General features: G+C 47.7%; 1 protein-coding gene across 6 annotated transcripts; it reads left to right on the top strand.

Moving 5' to 3' along the window:
- The first annotated feature begins 949 nt into the window (after positions 1-949).
- LOC122379749 (transcription factor E2F6-like) lies at positions 950-11,075 on the top strand. Of its 6 annotated transcripts, none has more exons than XM_043362168.1 (7): positions 950-1,482; positions 4,385-4,571; positions 4,829-4,958; positions 5,781-5,926; positions 6,092-6,448; positions 6,744-6,936; positions 8,017-11,075. In XM_043362168.1, the coding sequence occupies exons 2-7, from the start codon at positions 4,392-4,394 to the stop codon at positions 8,148-8,150; spliced, it is 1,140 nt and encodes a 379-aa protein (XP_043218103.1). In that variant the 5' UTR covers positions 950-1,482; positions 4,385-4,391; the 3' UTR covers positions 8,151-11,075. The 6 variants fall into 6 exon arrangements, with proteins under 6 accessions (XP_043218103.1, XP_043218100.1, XP_043218099.1 ...); XM_043362165.1 differs by having other exon boundaries at positions 1,209-1,266; XM_043362164.1 differs by having other exon boundaries at positions 1,210-1,564.
- Positions 11,076-20,205: the final 9,130 nt, after the last annotated feature.

Genomic DNA, 20,205 nt, shown 5'->3' with positions numbered 1-20,205 from the left:
GGTGGCCTTTGTTTGATGCGGAAATCTATGGTTTGTTGCGGAAACTACCGAACAGGTTTATGTGCTCCTTGCGTTTCCGAAAATAGAAACGGAGCGTTTCCATTATTGGAACAGTTGGTTTTTAGCGTTTCCATTTTTGGAACTTTCTTCCAAAAATAGAAACGTTTCTATAAATGGACTGCCGATACCATAGTGCGCCCGACTGGGATAGGCACACACGTTGAACGCGAAATGCCGGCTTTCAACAAAACGTTTATGTAGAAATATTTTTCTCTTTGATAATTTCTCGTAAAGACGTCATTTATTGAACACAAGAGTCAATGACTGGTGGAAAAAATGTTAATGACGTCATTTCTTTATCAATAAATTCTAAAAGAGTCATTCTTTCCTGATGCGCCAGATTTGCCTACAATATGGAAGTATATTCTCAAAAAACACTGCAAAATTCAAAGCAACAAGTATTTGAAGCAATAAGAGAGAAAATAAGCATTTGAACTATTTGATACGCAACTTATGAATAGCGGATTATCAATTTTAAATGTTTGAGGCACAAAATAGTCAGAAATGGGTAGTATTTTAGCTTCAAAATTATAGGTAGTAAAAGTAAAGCGCCTTCTCCAACTAAAGGAATTGAAAAAAATCCATGGATTCATTTTTGGCTTCGTTTAGTTTGAAAAAATAGAAATATTCATTAAATTCTTAACAAACGTTTTAAACTATTCAAGTTTCAAAAGAATGCAGTTAACCTAACGTTGTTTGAATCTATATAGGGCCTTGGGGTCATGCATAGGGTCATGCATATTGTGGATTTGTTCGAACAAGGACAAAAATGAATGAAAATGTTATGATTATTTCTCTATCGTTTGTATCTTAGGTGCTAACTGCCAAGATTACCTAACTGCCATGCACACAAATATTTCTGCACCACCATCAGTTTTCCTTCATTTTCCTTCATCAATATTCCCGCCAAAAGGAACAATAGCACTTCCGTCCTCCGCGCATCGTAAGCTTTGCTGTAAGTTACTAAAAATTAATCATCAAAATAGCAGTAATCTTTGCTAAAATACGAAGAAACATAACATTTTATATTGATTTTTATGCATTTTCAATGATAGTTCTGCCTAACCTGTAATTCAGGACGCCTTTCTTTTGAGGATGCGCGGTTTGGGACCGCCATCGCCTCCGCCATGTTCTCGTCGTTTGATTTCGCGCCATTTATTGTTTACAACGGAAGAAAGCGAGCGTCTCTTGGCCGCGGCGTCGGGTGTTCGTGATTATCGTCGAGGATTTGATGCTGACCGGCGTAGCACTTTTTATTTGCCATTTATTGATATAAAGAAACATTAGTAAACATTTTATTTGGTAAATATCTATTGGCCGAATGCCGTTTTACGAGAAGCTGAAGTTGAAGTAATCCTTGGAGCCGACTGTCACGCCGCGGCCGCGACGCCGACGCCGCCGTGGATCATCATTTTTCTTTCGGTTCGTCTTTTGAATTAATAGCTTTGTAGGTCAGTGTTTGATTTTCGCTCGAGATTATTGCCTGCTCACCAATCAATGCCTGGTAATTGATTGTGCTGAGACAGCTGGCTTTGGTCTGTTGTGGCGATATTGGCGCGATAATATCTAAATCGTTAATGTGTTGTTTGATTTCAAATTGATCTTCCTTCATGCATAATGTATAAGATTTTTTGATTGCATGTGATTTATGACACTTTCTTTGTCCAACAGGTCAAATTTGCATTTTGAAGTGCAGTATTAACTTTATGTGCGTAATGCAAATGGCATGGAAGGTCGAGAAATTGTCATGTTCTTCATAGTGCACCCAAAGCTATTTAGGTAGCATGAACTTGTAGTTTTCCAGTAAGATACCTACATTGCCTAGTGTTAGGTGTAGTATGGTGTGAGGTAGGTAGGTAGGTTTTGTCATGTAGGTGTGAAGGAGGTATTCTTAAATACTTACTTACCTGGTTCACTTACCTGGTTGGGTTCCAACAATGTCCAGTAGGATAGAGATAGGAGAGTCAGAAGAGGAATTTAAGAACCCCATACACAAGGGAGTGCCAGCCTTACAAAACTATACAGAAGACACCTATTATGGATAGTAGGCAGCTGGTTAGGTAATAGGTTAATAGGTTTTATTTTATTAAACGTGCTGCAAATGTTTGATTCACAGCAAATGGTAAACCAAAGCATCTAAAAATTGTAATGTAAAATCTGTAAGGTTGAAAAAAACAGTTAAAATTGACCTAAACTAACTTCATTAACCAGCAGGCATTTGTTCAGAAAAGGTCTGATCTACAATTGTGGCGCAGTTGATACAGAAATACAAAAACAAATTGTAGGTGGAAGGTTGTAGGTTTTTAGGTTTTAGGTTGTGTTAGGTTGTAGGTTTTAGGCTGTGGGCTAGTAGATAAGGTAAGGTCAGGTTTGTATATTTTTTTCTTGTGTTCCACATGTAGGTATCATATTTGGATTCAGGATATCAAAAGTTAAAATTACAAAACAAAATAACCAAAACTTATTATCTTCAGTGGTCTCACATAGCTTTGTGCATTTCAGACACCAGCTACTAAGCACCTTCATAATGTATATCACCTATAGAGGTACTTTACTGGAAGATGACATTGGGAGAAGTACCTACCTTACTGGAATATTTTCCATCAACCATAACTTTCTCAGTGTCCTTACTAGACATACTTTATAGCTAACCCCAGCCTTGCACACCTCACTTTAGCACCTCAGTTCCAGTGAAGTTAAGTTTTGTTTTTAGTTGTTGCTGCAAAGGTGCAAGTGGCACCAGGGGGCAGGGGCACACCAATAATAAACCAACTGGTATTACTTTCCAGATGTTTCAGAAATAACAAAATGATAGTGTCAAGTATCTTGAACATTTAACAGTTGAAGCACTGAAACTAAAATGTAACCTTATTTTATTATAGCTAGCAGTATTCTACTCAGCAGCAGTAAGTCAACTTAACCCAGTCTTGCTTGTGCCCTGCCCAACCTACTCACTGCAAAGCAAAAGATCAGGTTAGGTTAGTTGGTAAGACAAGGTTACTGGTTAGGTTAGGTTTAATTGAAGTGCTGTTGCATTTTATTTTCCAGTTAATATAACAATGTGGCATTATCAGAGAAATGCTGCATGGAATTATAAATATACCTACACAAAGGTATCAAATTACTTGAGATTTGCAATCTAGTAGCCTCTATAAACATATGGAAGCTCAACCATCATTTGCCTTACCAAGTCTTACCCAACCCAACCTAAACACACACCCACTAAACATCTGCAGATGCACTTTGAAGGAAGCTTGCTGACCATTAGTAAGGAATTGATTTTTGGTAGGTACCTACTACCAAAATTTTTTCTGCTTTTTATCTAAAGTCAAGTGAAATTGATCAAATATTAAGTGATGCAAATTAACACCTACCCACTGTCCACTGATTTTTTTTTTCATTTTAGCTTCAACATTCAATGGAATAGCAGTTTTCAAATCAATTTGAAATGACAAAATTGGCACTCTGGCAAGAGATAATGTAGTTAACAAAGTATTTTTAGCATTGCTTTGGAGAACAGCAGTTACCATGTTGCAGTTCCAATGCAGCTTTGTAAGTAAGATGATTTAAATGATGCATTGAACATTACAATTAATAATTGATTTTGCATTACCTATTTGGGGAAAAACATTCATCCATATTAAAGGGACCCTCCCACCTTAACATTAGATTTGAGTTGAGATAGCCAAATTGGTGGCCATGGCCTGAAAATACCGGTTTGGGCACTCACAACATCGAAAAATGCTTTAATTCGGAGATATCGAATTTCAAACTTGCAGTTTTCGGATTCTAAGGGGCTAATGCATTGGTATGCCCCCTTAGAATTTGTGACGTCAGCGGAGATCTAACGATTTTAAATCTTTTACTAAAACGTTTGGTAGCACGCGGTGGTATATGCTGCTTTGCGCGCAACAAATGCCGCACTTTCAAATAAAGTCGCTAGGAACAGCGGAGATCCCAAAAAGTAAACAAAAGTAAAAGTCTAATATCTTGAAAATCGGTGAATATTTTTCGATGAAATTTGGTAGATATTCGTTTTTGCTCTCTCTGAACTGAGCGACATCACTTTCATGCCAATTCATTAACTTTTTTGAAGGTGGGAGGGTCCCTTTAAAATACCTATTTGCTTGTTTGGGATGCTTTGAGTTATTCCTGTCATTTTTTCATTCTCACCGAAATTAATGGTATTCAATCTAAACAAAATGCTATTTTTATCCATCGTAGTAGGTAATGAACATAATTCAGGTTTCAACCAACTCAAGGGGCTGGCAATGGGTACCACTTAATCCAGAATTGTTTCTCACTGTGTGTACTTTTATTTCAGCCCCCTGATGGCCAGCACATCTGGATTTGCGCCTGAGATAGCACATCATGATGAAGCCAAAGAAATGGACCTTGATTTCATTGATATTGAATTTGTTGATGAGCCATCAGATTTTGAGGATCACCAGTATACCATGACCCACTCCACGCCTGTTCATCAGCCACAGACATTCATCACAAATCCTAAGGTGGGTTCTTCAGAGTTATTTATTATGCAGCAGTATCATGTAGCATGTTGTGCTGGCTAGGTATGATAGATGTGCTGCTCAACTCGATGATCAGTTTCTCATAAGTTAAACTAAACTAAGGCTCCCATAATTTGCAATGTGCTTAAACAAGTTATGAACAACTCAGTTTGACCCTTGTTAGCTTGAGCTTGTGTTACTTGTCATGAAATGGTTAAATAGCATTCTCAATTGCTAAGGACAATGCATTTTTATTGCAGGCTGTAAAACGGAGGTTGAATCTAGACTTGCCCCAATCAGAGCATATATTTAAAACACCCAGCAAGACACCAAAGCACCGGGTGCGAACGTACTCTGAGGAGTATCCATCTCCAAGTCCATCAAAAGTTGGTGAGTGGGCATAGTTTATGATATGAATTTTACTTGTTCTCTCAATGCTGTCCTCACCATTATGGAATTAGGTAATCAATATAGCCTGATATAGGCATTGAAACTGAATTACCTGTAAGCAAATTTATTGCTATAACTTTGACAGGAGTGCCAAGTTTGTGGGGTTTATTTTACCAACGTCTCACAAAATTGAACATGAATTGTTCAGGCTCTTGAACCGTGGTTCATCCATTGGCTGTTTCACTGAAAGTTTATTTGTGTGATGGTGTCCCCTTTCATTGTTATATGAACACGTGAGCGTGTTACTTTTGAAGACGGTTTGCCTCTTAGCGGCGAACGAAGTTACGGTAGGGTTTTGGGGCTTGTTCAGCGATTGAACGTCTCAGCTATTTATATGCTTTCCAGCGTGGCTTTCGAATTATAGTGCGACGCTAGTCAATCATTGGGGATTGAAATCGCACAGCTGTGGAATAGAAGCGCCATACAGATTTGCCATCCGATCCTTTGAAAGAACAGTTGCAATCCTGTGACTTGCAAGACCAGTTTGAATATGCCATCAATTCTGTAACAAATTTATAAATCAAGTTGCAGTAGTGAATAAGTCTGACCTGTTTGTCGCAATAGTGATTCATTCCAATTACTTTTTGTCTTCCCGGTTGTCAGTGCATTTGTCCTGAGCTTCTTAGATTTGGTTTAATGATCTTAGATTCGCTTTGATGGTGTGACCAAACTACACTCAGTATGTTTTCAAACTTGTCTATTGACCGACTATCTGCGCCCTTGCTGAGCCATTGTCTAATAGCAGCGTTCTCTGCTGTTCAGTTCCAGCTCCCTGTTTCTCTCCGTCTTCAAAGTCGCGCTACGACACTTCCCTCGGCCTTCTCACCAAGAAGTTCTTCCAGATTCTGCGCAGCGCAGAGGACGGGGTGGTGGATCTCAACCATGCCACCATCGTCCTGCAAGTGCAGGTATGATTGACACTGTTTGGAAATAGTCGATACTCGTTGTGATTAATCCCAATGTAATCTATCGGCGGGTAGGGCGGGTGTGTGCATCTCATGAAGTTATCGAATCGAGACAAATCACGTAATGACGTCTATATATTTTATTCATCACTTACTTCCGCCGTACAGAAACGTCGCTTGTATGACATCACCAACGTGCTGGAGGGCATCGGTCTCATCGAGAAGGAGTCCAAGAACAAGATCCGCGTGACGGCCGCCTCTTCCGACCTGGACGAGCTGCGTGCGCCGGCGCCGGCCGCCGCGCTGCCGGACGACTCCCAGCTGCGCAGTCTGGAGCACGAGGAGCGCCGCCTCGACCGGCTCATCGAGCAGGCCGGCGTGCAGCTGCGCCAGCTCAACGACGACCGGCGCGAGGCGTACATCCGCTACCAGGACCTGCGCAGCATCCCCCAGTTCAAAAACGACACGGTGGTGGCCATCAAGGCGCCGCCGGAGACCAAGCTGCGCGTCCCCGACCCGGCCGAGGTGCGTGGCACAGCCGCCGCTCGCTAGGTTTCACCAGAATACTGACGTAGTTTTAACTTATAGACCGGCATCTGCTTTGTGGCTAGGGTGTGGTTCGCGTCATTTTGATTGGACTATATGCGGATATGCTTTCATAATCATTTGTTCTTGACGCCAACCCATCGTCGGTTGGCTACTTGGGTGTGTGCTTTTGTAGCGTTTGAAGCTATTTATCATTGTTTCCAGCACCTCGCCGGTTACTGTCTGTCGGGCTGTTTGACCGTCCGTCTGACCGTCCGCCTCTGTCCGCCGGCAGGAGGGCGTGTACCAGATCCACCTGCACTCGGAGACGGACGAGATCCAGCTGTTCCTGTGCCAGGACGAGTCGGCGTCCACCTCGCACGCCGACGACTCGATGATGCTGTCCACCAGCTTCTGCTCGCTGCCGGACCAGTCGCCGCTCAAGGCCGAGTACCCGCTGGTGGACGCCGACCGGCCGCCCTTCCTCGGTCAGTATCCACCCGCCGGCGCCGGACCTGTGACCCTGAGGAACCGCGAGGGTTCGGGGATGGTTGTTTGGTTGCGGGGAGGGTCGGCGCTAGGTCCGTAAAGGGTAGTGCGGATCATTTGACGTCATCTCGCGTTTTTTTTTTTGCCTTTTCACAATGCGATCAGTGTTGTGCTTTCTCATTTTCATCTTTACGCTGTCTGTTGACATTAGGAGAACGCGGCTGTTCGTTTTACGTTGCTATCTGTTGCACACATCTAGCCACACCGGTGTTGATCGTTTACCGCGGTTGATGCAGGTACTCGCCACCTCGGCCATTGGTCCGTTCTCCCTCACGGTTCTACCTTTGTGATGTGCTGCTCTGAGGTCATATCACAGAGGTAGTACTGTGTGGGCGGACGGACGGACACCGCCGGCCCCCGCGACGCCTCCTCGACCGGCGCGTGCCGCCTGAAACTCTCCTTGTGATCTGCTGTTACCAGACATATCACAGGATTTGTTTCACGCGGCCGGTGTCGGGACACAGCGAGACGCCTCAGTCTCCGGTGATAGGCTACCTCACGGTGATTGTGTTAAATAGATGGGTTGTGCGGTGGTTGTGTGGTTGTTTTAATTTTAGCCTCCGACAATCCGCTGTGTGCCAAGTGTGTCAAATAGATGTGGCTCCGTCGGAGAATTGTGTAGAGTCCGCCGGGGGCCCACCCGCCTGTCGTGACTGCTTCGCTGGATGTCGCGGTGCTGTGCGGTCTTGAGCCATAGCACCACGGGATTCAGCGAAGTAGTGACGAAATTGCTGCCGCGGGCCGCATGCTGTCATCGCTGAGCGCAAGATCTGGCGAGACGTCGAAGACTTACTATTGAATCTCGCGTTCTAGTGTTACTAAAGCTGCGACATATTTTCTGAGATTCATCGCTCTTATTGTTAGGCGACAACCATAACTTGTGGTTTTGAAATGTTTTTTCCCGTCGTCGCAATAACGGCCGTCTCATGGACTGCCGATAAGTGCGCTGTGCTAGTGTGTCTGCACCGCGGTTCCCAGTGACACCGCTCGCCGCTGACTCTTCCCTAACGTGTTTGCAGGCACGGGCGATTTGGAGCCGTCCATTTCGGGCGAGGCGTTCCTCCCGCTGGAGCCGCTGCCGTCAGAGTCCGACTACAGCTTCGGCCTGGACCTCTCCGAGGGCGCCTGCGAGCTGTTCGACTTTTCGTTTTGATGCCGCCCACCCCGCCGCGCTAGGGACTGCTTCGGGAGGGGAGGGGCGCTCGCCCGGCAAGTTGCCGTGTGCTGCCGCTGCCGCTAGGTACCGCTGCGTTTTTAAAGACTGGTCTCCCGGAGTGGTGGGCCGCCCCGGTGTCTCCGCCGGAGCCGTCCGTGGGCCGGCGCCCCGTCGCGACCGCGGCTTGCCAAGCTCCCCAGTCATTTTAGATCGATCGTGGTGTGTGTTTTAGCTGCTGCCGCCGATGTCGCGCTGTTTGTGTGCGTGTGTGTGTGTGTGTGTGCGGGGACTGGGAAGTGACCGTATGAGTGGGCGCGATGGTGTGCATGTGACGCGGCGCGGTTTTGGGCGTCGGTGCGTTGTGTGGTGCCGTTTTGGTGCCGCGGTGCTCAGTGGTGCCACACCAGTGATTTGTGATCCGGTGGCATTATTCCGACGGTGCTCCCCTCGCGCGCGCGCGCACCGAACTGATATTGGGTCGGTTTTTAAGTTTGCGGACGGCTTGCTGCTCGTACCGCGCCATCGGCGACACATGGTTTTGTGGCCCGCAGTTTGTGCATGGAATCGTTTGGCTTCGCATGCTCCGTTGCATAGATCGTGCGCCATTGCCTCGGCCCGTTTGCAGTCACGCGCAAAGTGATCCTCATTAAGTTAACAAAACCTGAAGGGTACAAATTCAGTCCACTGCCGTCACAGAGGCGAGGCGGGTCGGTGTACGCGCCGCGTCTCCAGTATAGAGCACATCATGCCGGCGTCGGCAACGTGATAGATTAAAAACAACTGATGCACTGTTGTTACTGTTACCTAGGCGTGTCCCGGTGACTATTTGGGTCTGCATTTTTACATAGAGGTCTCGGCGTGGGCGTCGTGCTGGATGATTTCTAACGGGAGGTGAGCAGAATGAGGCCCTGAGCGGATTGGTGGTGTGCGTATTATGAGGCGAGGCTGAAGTGGATAGCATGTGATGATTTCGGCCACCGTTTTCCACAGACAGCCGTTTTAACCGGGATGTTTTCACTGATTTTTAGATCAATTTTTGTGCGAAGTTTTCTGTCTACTGTCGTGTTTTTCCTCAGATGTCCAAAAGTCTTCTTTGTTAGGCAAGCTTTAAGCTGATGTTTATATATTTATTTCCTGTTGTCAATGATTTGGAACCAGGCGTGATCAGCTGCTGGCCGGAGAGAGAGCATTGGTGAAATAAACGAGTAGCGTCAATCTTGTAGCGTTTGTGGGATATCTGAAGGGGCGGACAAATATGTCCATGCCGTTGAAACGCCGTTGTCCATGTCGCTTGTAAACCTGTTGCAAGACTGGGTGGGCCACCAGTTGCATCAAGGAAGTAACAATGTTCACTGAGAAGTCTGAACTCCACTCCCTGGTGGATTACATGTGGAGTTGCGAGTGGGATTCAGCTTTTCGAATCGACCGACTTTATGACGTTTGACGATTTAGTCTGTGCAGAAACTAACATGCGTCACATCGGGCATGGCAATGCTGATGGCCGGTGTCTGCTACTGAAAAGTATCAATTTGGGAGCGTCTTGTTCGGGCCCTATACTTGTTAAACATGTTCACTGCTGCTCAGTGCTCACTGGTGCTGCTCACAGTGACCAGTGCCCGGTGATTATCCTGGCGTCCATTGAGTGATGAGCCGCCCGTCCTGCGCGAACACCGTGTCCTGTGTCCACTGTCCGTGTGTGATGGAATGCATAGACCGCCAGCCACAAGCACTGGGAGGAGTCAGCTATCATCTGACCTCTGACTGGCCGAGCTGACCCCGGTCGGGTCACGTGACCGGTGACAGGTCGGCGGGGGTCACCGGTCTGGGACAGTTACTGATCAGGCCGTCGGCTCGGCAGCCGGACTGGTCGCGTCGCGTGGTATGGAGTGTGGTGCGGGGTGGGACGGTGGTCACGAGCGGGCGCTTCAGCCTGCGACCCCGGCGGATAACCGGCCAGCGTGCTACGTGTCGCGGGTCAGTGCTGACCTCTCCCGGCTGTGTGTGACCTCTGAGTGCCGATCGAGTGATGACTCTGCGACTCATCACGACCCCGACCCCAGCACGGGGTCTGACTCCGACGGTCGTCCTAGCAGCTCTCCGGCTGGTATCGGCGACCGTCCACAGCCAGGATGGCCCTCTCCCACTCGACAAGATTTATTGTGGTCCGGGGGCCGGACGGTCATCTACCAGCGACGGGACGGCGACTGGCGGCGCTCACTGCCGTCCGACCTGACCCAGGTCGCGCGCCACGTGACCTCTGCCACCTGGAGCGGCGGCTGGTGCGCCGAGATGCCGCCCGGCTGGCTCCGTCTGCCTCCAGTGGGACCGCCCGCCCCGGACCGAGCGCTCTCCTGGCCGCCGACCGGGTCAGACAGCACACTGCCGCTGCCTCTGGGGCTGACGGAGGGCGGGCGGACCGGCCTGGCCCTCACCATCTCTGTCCGCCGGGGCTCTGAGGGGGCGGGATCGGAGCTGAACCCTCGGTGGATCATTGACATCGCCCAGGAGCCGTCTGTCTCTGGGACACCGTCGCTGCTGCGAGGACACAGCGTAGACAGTTCCTACTGAGGCCAATCTGAAGCTCCACTTCGGCCGCTAGGTGGCGTCGACGGCAGTTTCGGGTCTCGTCAGCTACAGTTTACAACCGTCGCCACCAGGCTGCGCTAGTGTCGACACTACGTGCCGCTGACGACGTGAATCAACGTTGGCTCAAGCTCATCTTAAAGCGGCTCATTTTAAATTTGTAGTTTTCTTGCGTCGTTTATGTCTGTTCTAAGTTCTAAACGGTTCTGTTTCTCGAATCGCTAAAAATGTGACACGTATTTTAGATCTCATTGAATTATGTTTCATGTTTGAATGCTGTTTGCCCTGCTATCCGTTGACTTTTGACCTGGGACTGAAAATGAATTGACCCACCTCTCGTGTCTTTGTCTGTTCTACGGCAGCATTTGACTTAAGCTATCTCTCCTTGGCAGGAGATGTATGCGTTGAAAATGTCCCCTCTGGATTTTAACGAACGCGACCTTTCATCACGGGGTGGACGTGACACCGGTAATTCGGGTCGTGTCACTAAACGACGGAAGCGTTTGAAAAGGGGACACGACGAGGCTTAGATATCTTTGCAATGCCATCAATAACTGAAGATTGTTAACATGCAGTGACCAATGAACCCACCTTGATTGACCCGCGCCGGGCGGTGTTCTCGGCCAGTCTCGCAGTGTTGGGTGAGGCCCGAGGGGGCGTGTTGGGCCAAGCCCGATTATTGAGCTAAAAAGATATGAAATGCAATCGATACCTTTCGCTATGGCCAACGCTGGGATCACAGGAGGTTATAAAAAATATAAAAACGTCAAATCTTCCCGATTGACATTTTTCACAAATCGCATAAACTCGCGAACCAAAAGAGCCACGGTGTCGAGGAAAATGCATTCGATTGCTCTTTCAAAGCTCTTTTGATAACATGTCCTCAGATTGTCAACGATTTATATTCGCTCCTGGGACGGCGAAGACCTCCAAAATAGACGGATTTTGCTGAAATACTCAGTACTATTCACGCATGGACTACTTATTTAATGTATGACATTCGTACCAACATCGTTTTTTTTTTACTTTTGATGAAACCCGTCAAATGAACTTTGAATTGACCTTTGTCAACTTAAAAATTTAAGGCCAACTCCGAAGGCTATGATCTGACCGACAACGGCATGCTGCACATCAAACGATCCATATTGTTGAGCTAAGTACATTTCTGGTGTTGTAATCGCTTTACCGTGTCACTGTCTCCATCAAAAGTTATTGTCAAAAACTGCTGGTGACCTTTCGTGACCTGACATGACCTGATGAATGACCGCAGGCCATTGTGCTGTATCCCATGTCTATCGCACATGAGCGGATATGTTATGATTATGAAAGCATCGTAAGCAGTGTTATTGCTTTTAGTGTTCCAATTGAAATAGCTTCGACTTAAAGTAGTTAACGATATAACGAGGGAATAACTACCACTATAGAGTCATAGACATCACTTAGTTTACTCACAATATAAATTTAATTTGGCCCGCCTGTTCCGTACGAGTGCGCCCTTTGCTGTTTGCTGTTTTGTATCTGCCTGCCGGTCTCGTACTGTGTATTTTGATAGTGTGTGCAAGCAGATCAGGCTGGCGTGGACTAAAATAGTCCGAGTCACATGCTCAGACCAGTCTCAGTTCGGAACAGTAGGTTTATTGTGCTATGTCGTGCCATGTGGCATCACCTGGCATGTGCCGGTGAGAAATGGTATGATATGTTCTTAGCCTTCTGGAGAGGAAGATTCTCATATAAAGGAGCGATTTATGTTTCGACTTTGAAGGAAATTTCATTCTCTGCATGCGCTTTTGGCGTCGACAAATCATTTCCGACATTCATTTGCCGGTATATCATAGTAACGGTGCCTAGCTCTTTTTGAACAGCGCCCCATGGCGAGAGAAAACCTTATTAACCCCACATCCCTCCCCCCATTGCTCTTTTGCCTTCAGTTTCAGCGCTCTCCAATCAGTGCCGTCGTTTCGGGCACATCTAATCATACATTTGTTAACATTAATTACGCCCCGGGTCATCGAAGTTCGGGTCACCATGGGTCACGTCAAGTGACCTTACCTCACAAACAGATAAATGTTCAACTCTTAGCTTTACTTTGGCTGAACGACCGCACTGAAATTTTTATCAAATGATAGGGATTTTTAATCCAACGGTCTAGAACGATTTATGAGGATGAGCAGTGAGCACTGGGCATTGGGCGGTATCCCTATTACCTACCAGTGGGCGGCTTTCCCCTTATTTTCTCCTAGGTGGAGATGCTTAAAACGTCTCTTTCCGAACAGTCACTTGCTCCAAGAAATGCGGGCGACAAGAATGTGGCTCCAAGACTGGCTCCGAGGAGCGTGGAGCGGGCAACGTGAGCTAAAAATAGCAGGTAGGTAAACAACTTTGCAAAACAATATTAGTGCAAAGGATCTTGACAACAATATTTTTTATTGCTGAGTGCTGCACTAGCTCACCTAATTTACGTCACAGTGACAATGGTATGAGTCACTGGACACTGACCCATCCTACAGACCCTTCAGCTGAAGATGGAACAAGGTACGGGCCTATTGTGCCTAATCGCTATCGGCATGTCTCCTCGATCTGGCCCTGCACCTATGTACTCTAGTCGTGCGTTATGGCTTCTCAGCGACGCCTGTTTACACGCACATTCTATGCGTAGGAAGATCAAAGGCATGCTCTTCATTCACAGAGAGCGACGAATTTTAAACGTTCCCACCGGAACACGCACGGACAGGACGGCATGCCGGTGTGACGTTTTGATGACGTCACCGATTCTCAGAGGGGCGTGTCATTGTTTGTTTTTCGTCAGTCGGCGGCGGTCGGCGCGGCGCCCGCGACACCTCCGACGCCGCCCAACAATCGGCGAACAAACGCTGACTGCACACTTTATCGCTGGGGCGGCACGCCGCAGGCCGCTGCTGAGAGGGTCAGAGTTACCGCACTGCCGGGTTCCTGGGGATGTGCTAATAGTCCAGTCTCGTGCAGACGCCACCCGGCCTTCTCCCTCCCTCTACGTCATTGTCTCGGAATGGGACGGCGGAAGTGACCGCGGGTCGCGGAGGTGATCGCATCGCCGAGAACCATGACACGCGTCCCACGGTGAGCTCGCAATCACAGGCTGCGGACATGGGGACAGGTATGGGACGATGGAACTATGGCCCAATCTTACCAATGGCCGTGGATGTGCATTCACGGCATTTGGACTTTGGTAGCGTTCAAAATTATTGAACATTCATTCATTCATTCAGGCATGAGGCAACATTCATGAACATTGACGCCATTAAACACATTCGGCGAGATAAGGCCGACGTAAATAAAAGAGCACATTTTATATCATTGCCGGTAACTTCGGCCAGTGCTGCCAAATCCGCTCACAGCATTGGTAAGATTGGGCCTTGCTTATCTAATATGAATATTCATTGTTACTTTTTAGATTATAATAAGATGTTCGCTTGTATACTTGTCAGACCTCTGAATTACGGAACAAAGCGGCTGCACGCTCGAATTATAAATCCCTCGCATGTGTGCGGCGTTTGCCAGCTTCTAATGTGTGTGGGGGGGGGGGGGGGTCGGTTGGACCCCTCCCTTGCCGTTTGGCCCCTGATCAAGCTAGAGCCTCGCGGAAAAAACGAGCGTGTTGCCCGTGACGAGAGGAAGCCGATGATACCAAATTTTAAGGTCCTAGGTCATTGGTTGACCTTCCAGGTCAGGTCAATGACCCAAGGTCGGGAAAATCGGGACCTGTTAGAAAGTCGTAAAGTGTGGCTGCTAAGGGGTTTTTCGGGGTGCTGATCACGAATATCGTGTTAGTTTTGATCACAGATGATGTCTTTAAGCATTTAGACCAGGTCGGGTCAGGTCAGGTCAGGTCAACCAGTAGGCGTCGTGACAGTTATTCGTATTACGTGTCAACCGCCTCTGACAGCTTCGTAACATGTTACGAAGTCACCAAAACTACTTCATAAATGTTTAAATGGTTGCTAAATTCGAATTCAGCTCCAAAAACTAGCCTAGAAACATGTAAAACTCGAAAAAGTGAACCGAGGTCACCAAAGGTCAATGACCTGACCTGACCTTCAGGTGACCTTGACACCCACCCTAATGTATGGGAGCAACATCAAATCACATGTTTGAACGTTTGAAACCACGAAAAGCTTGCAAACGCGCGGCTAATGCGAGCCGACATACGCGGAATCGCGATTCCGGCCAAACATGGTCTCGGAAAAGAGGTCACAGGTCAAAGGTCATTGGGGTCAGGGTCATGAAATTTTCAGGGTAGGTGTAAAATTGATCAATGTGAGGGTACTGAAAGTTTCGTCGCGATCAGCCGCTTTTTACGCGAGTTATTCGCGAAAAACCATGGGGGGGGGGTCCATCCGACCCCCCCCCCCTACACATGCGAGGGATAAATCACGGAGGATTACGCCGACAGGCCAAGCTCACCAACTGCGTCCCTGATCCAGATCGGTCTACGGAGGCTCGAATATTCGCTGCATAGCAGTACTTGTTTTGTTTGTTTTGTTTTGTTGGGTTAGGCCCTTTCGGTCGACAAGACCATTGCAGAGCCGGAAGGATGATAGGAATTAGGGGGAGACATTGGTCTGGGCAGGCACCCTAGTGAGTCGCCGGGGCTGAGCCTGTCTAGAGGACAGGCCACCCAGCCCCAAGGCACTCACTGCACCCGGCTACGGGGTGCGCTCCCTCAGGAGCAGCGGTGCCGCTCCAAGGGAGCAGCCCGCATGAGATAAAGTTGCCTGTCCAGCCCGGAGGGGGTTGCGGCGTGGAGGAGAAGGATTTCAGTATCTTGAGGATAGAAGCACGGATAGGTGTGCATAGCAGTACCTACAGGTACTGTAGGTATGTACTGTAGGTACAGTGTACGTACCTACTGTATGTACAGTACAGTACCTACTGAACTGTACTCACTGTAGGTAAGGCTGATGGCTAAGACGGCAGTCTGTTTCGTCAATGATGTTGAGCAAAGTAAAGGAGGGATCATTTGGAAAACCGTGAAGGTCGAAGGATACGGAAAGTGTAAGGTCATGTCTAGCTACATACACCTGGCGTTGATGATACCACAAGGAATTGCCTGATGCCTTTCTAATATGACAGTACTGTGCGTCGCTTGAGAACTGCGTGCGGTACAGTCTACCTTTCAGTAGTGTTGTGCGGCACAGTCTATCTATCAGTGGTGTTGTGCGGCGCAGTTTATCTCCCAGGGGTGTGTATTGCGGCACAGCCTACTTTCAGGCGTGTGTAGTGCGGCGCAGTCTACTTTCAGGCGTGTGTTTAGTGCAGCACAGTCAACCCTCAAGCGTGTGTAGTGCGGCGCAGTCTACCTTCAGGCGTGTGCATTGCGTCGCAGTCTTATACATACGTTCATCAGGCATGTGCAGTGCGGCGTAGCCTTTCAACCAATAGTGCATTGCGGCACAGTCTGCCTTCAGGCGCGTATATTGCGGCACGTCTACTTTCAGGCGTGTGTAGTGCGGCGCAGCCTACTTTCAGGCGTGTTTAGTGCGACGCAGTCTACATTCAGACGTGTGTAGGTATTAGAGGTGGCAAAAGGTGAAAATTTCGGGAACCAGACTCGAACCAGACCCGACTGGATATTTTTGGAACCAGTCAGACCCGGCCCAAGCTGGAATCGGAACCAGTTGGACCCGTTCCCCAAAAGTCAATTAATATAACCTATTCGTAGGTAGCATTAATTGCATTATGTAAAACAGCCTTTTCCCCCCTGGAAATACTCCCGAGGTACAGTGTGCAAAGACACAAACTTGACCAAATGTTTTCTTTCCATTCACTTCATATTTTGCAATCATTTGTAGTTTGCATGATGTATGGTAGGACCCGGTTGGACCCGTCAGAAAATTTCCAGGATCCGGTCTGGACCCATATGGGTCCAGACTGGTTCTTTGGACCGGGTCCTCAGGTCCACATTTTGCCACCTCAAGTAGGTATAATGCGGCGCGGTCTACCTTCAGGGCTTCAGGCGTTTGTATAAAGCGGCGCAGTCTATCAACCAATAGTGCATTGCGGCACAGTCTGCCTTCAGGCGTGTGCATTGCGGCGCAGACTACATTCAGGCGTGTGTAGTGCGGCGCAGTCTACATTCGTGCATGTGTATTGCGGCACAGTCCACCCTCAGGCCTGTGTATTGCGGCGCAGTCTACCTTCCGGCCTCTGCATTGCGGTGCCGGTGCACCCTATAAAAATAGTGCATTGCGGCACAGTCTATCTTCAAGCGTGTGTAGTGCGGCACAGTCTACCTTCAGGCGTGTGCATAATGCGGCGCATTCTGTCATTGAACCAGTAGTGCATTACGGCACAGGCTACCTTCAGGCGTCTGCATTGCGGCACAGTCTGCCTTCAGGCGTGTGCATTGCGGCGCGGTCTATATTCAGGCGCCTATGTAGTATATCAACCAACGCAGTATATCAACTAGTATATCAACCATGGCGGCGCAGACCCAATCCCGAGATGCTTAGTTGACAATTTTTCCTTCAGAATTCTGAGCCCATCCAATGCTTTCCTAACCGAACTTCTGCAGCGAATCAGGATGCCTTTGCATAACGTAATATTCGCAATATTTTCAATGACGTCAACCGGTAAAGTGTGACTGCATTGTACAACCATATTTCTAAGCCGCCAAAATGAATACACGCATACTTCTTAAGTCCCTATATTTGTATCCAAACCTGACCAGGCTTACTGCAAAAGTCGTAATCACAACAACCACTTCAGCCAGAGCTTACACACGATTAGCCGATGTCGTTCGACGACTCGTCAGCCAACGGCGTGACGCGGCACTTATCAATGGATCGCGTGCTCGAGAGCCGGGAAACTCGGCAGCTCGTACGATGGGCGGGCTGCGAGCCGACGGAGCCACTGAGTGCGTCCCCAGCTCAGCACGTGCTATGTGCGGTAACCACAGCGGGGGAGGAGAGCCGGCCCGAGTGGGGTGGCTGCACGGGAAGTCCACATAGTTTTCAACTCCGGCAACACTCGAAAAGCAGGATATCGCAGCTGGATATCAATACGATGATGTCAATATTCACATCATGAGCTGCTAAATTTGCTCACAGTTATTATTAGTTGATAATTATATCACATGTGAGTGGCGTTTGCGTAAGCGCATACTGCATGTTGGGTTTTACGTGTATCAACAAATGGTATGGTATGTCCCATGTCCCATGTTGGAGTTCACGTGACCCTCGTAACCACTTAAGCTAGGGAAGACGGCAAAACACTCACCAAGCCGGGTGCTTTTGACCGCTGACGTAACATTTTCAGAATACATACTATTCGTATTTAACCCGCGCCGTTCTACATAGTGGTCTGAGTTTTCATGTCGTGCTGGGAGGGGGGCGTGGGCGTGAGGAGGGGGAGTGAAAACGCCCCCCCCCCCGTTAAGCTCAGCTCCTGGACCACGTAGCGACACGCGGTAACCGGCATTCGAAAGAACGTTAACAATAATGAAAACACTTTGCTCATTTTTTAGGTCAGGTCAAAGGTCAGGTCACCAAAGGTCATCATCAGAGGTCACCGAGTCAAATTTTGCCTAATTTCATATTTCGACAAACCGGCACATAACTCAGGAACCAATAGTCAAGCGCATTCGAAGTAGCTCTTTTACTGCTCTATCGCTAAAATGTCCCTCAGATTTGAAGGGTCAACGGTTTAGCCTCCAGAAAGAGGGCAAAAACTCTATGAAATATACCTAATTGTTTTACGAAAAAATGCTTTTCGGTAATAACTTTTGACTGATGAAAGGCACAACATTTATTTTGACGGCATCGTATTTCTCTCGTCGAGACGAGTTAAATAAACTATAATTTGACCTTTACATGTCATTTTGAAAATGTGACCCAAGGTCAAGATCAGAATCTGATCGAAAAAGGCCATGTTATATATCAGTCGATCCGTATCGTCGACCTGAGCGCATTCAAGGTGTTTTCATCGCTGTAGCGTGTCTCCATCAAAAGTTATTGCCAAAAAACTGCAGGGAACCTTTCATGACCCGAAATGACCTCAGGGGCACAAATAGGGGTGACATGTGCAATGTTCTGAGTCAGTGTGCCATGTTTACCTGTACACCGATGTTTTAGAGTATCTAGAACGACGTTCGTCCAAAAAAGGCGCATTTCAGTTTTCACCTATTGACTTATAATGATGAGGTCGCAAAACTTACCTGACCTTAGGTCACAGATATCCAAATTACGATATAGATAAACATTTTGATAGCACACTGTTACTCTCCTCAATCGCTGAAAGTTTCAAAGCGACTAGATGTGGGCTGGGTCAGAAAGTCATCACAAGCGACATGCTAATACAGCTATAAATGCTTTTATATAACTGCAGGGAAGATATTAGTTATACCATTTAAAATATTTAAAGCACCAGATTCCTTTACTTTAATCGGGAGCTGTCGAAACACTTTCAAGTCTTTTGAAACTGTTATTGCAGAAATCCTTACCAATAGTTACCTACATAGTTGATTCCTCTCCATGTACAGTAGCGGCGGAACACCTTTAATTAAGGGGGGGGGGGGCACTGCCGACTTTTGGTCCCATTCTTTCCATGCAACGCCCATAGGGCTAATGTTAAAATGGCAAAATCAGGGGGGGCACGGTGCCCCCCTCGGTTCCACCGCCTATTTCCATGCAGTGTGCTGCATCCAGCAACGCCCTGTCAAGAGTGGTATCACTAGCTCTTATTACATTTATTAGATTCATTACATAAGTTATTTCACTCTAGCCGCACGGAACTGTTTACGGCAGCATAACCACGGCCGGAAGCGCAGCGGCGCTAACTTTGGCAAGCCTCATCTTGCATCATCATCATCATCATCCCGGTCCAATGAAAGAGTTGGACCTACTACTGGTCCTACCACACCTACTGGCCACTACCATTGATGTTTCGCTTTCGGTTGAACTAGAACTTGGTGACAAAAAACGAGCATGTTAGCCGTCACGAGACCAGCGAACGGTACCAAATTTTGCGGTTTTGATGCAACCACTCATGGGTCAGGTCAGCGTTCGAAAGGTCAGGCCGTCTGGTTCTCGATAAATCACTTGGGCAAAAACAGCTGCAGAGCAATTTTCGGTCTAGAAACTCTTGTCATGCTCATGTCCAGTGTCAACTGACAAGTAATGTCACATGATGCATTTTCATTGCGGGGAAAATCAATTATAATAGAATGTTTGGCGGTTTCAAACCAATACAGCAAGGGTTCCACCTGTCCCACATCTCGAACCTTCAGAGCTGCCGACATCGACATACTCTCGTCACGATGACCATTCTAAAGCAGCGCCGCCACGCGCACACTCGCTGTATCTGTGACATATCCGTGTCTCAGGAGTCGCGGTGCCGCGCCTGTTGCCCCCTGCCCTGCGGCACCCAAACACCGACACCCACGCCCGTGCGAGCGGCCTGAGATTACATCACGTGACGTCAGACAAATGGTGGG

This window comes from Amphibalanus amphitrite, unplaced genomic scaffold, assembly GCF_019059575.1.
Source record: "Amphibalanus amphitrite isolate SeventyFive unplaced genomic scaffold, NRLGWU_Aamphi_draft 000083F_arrow, whole genome shotgun sequence".
Lineage (NCBI taxonomy): Eukaryota > Metazoa > Arthropoda > Thecostraca > Balanomorpha > Balanidae > Amphibalanus > Amphibalanus amphitrite.
This window is presented reverse-complemented; position numbering and strand designations above follow the sequence as displayed.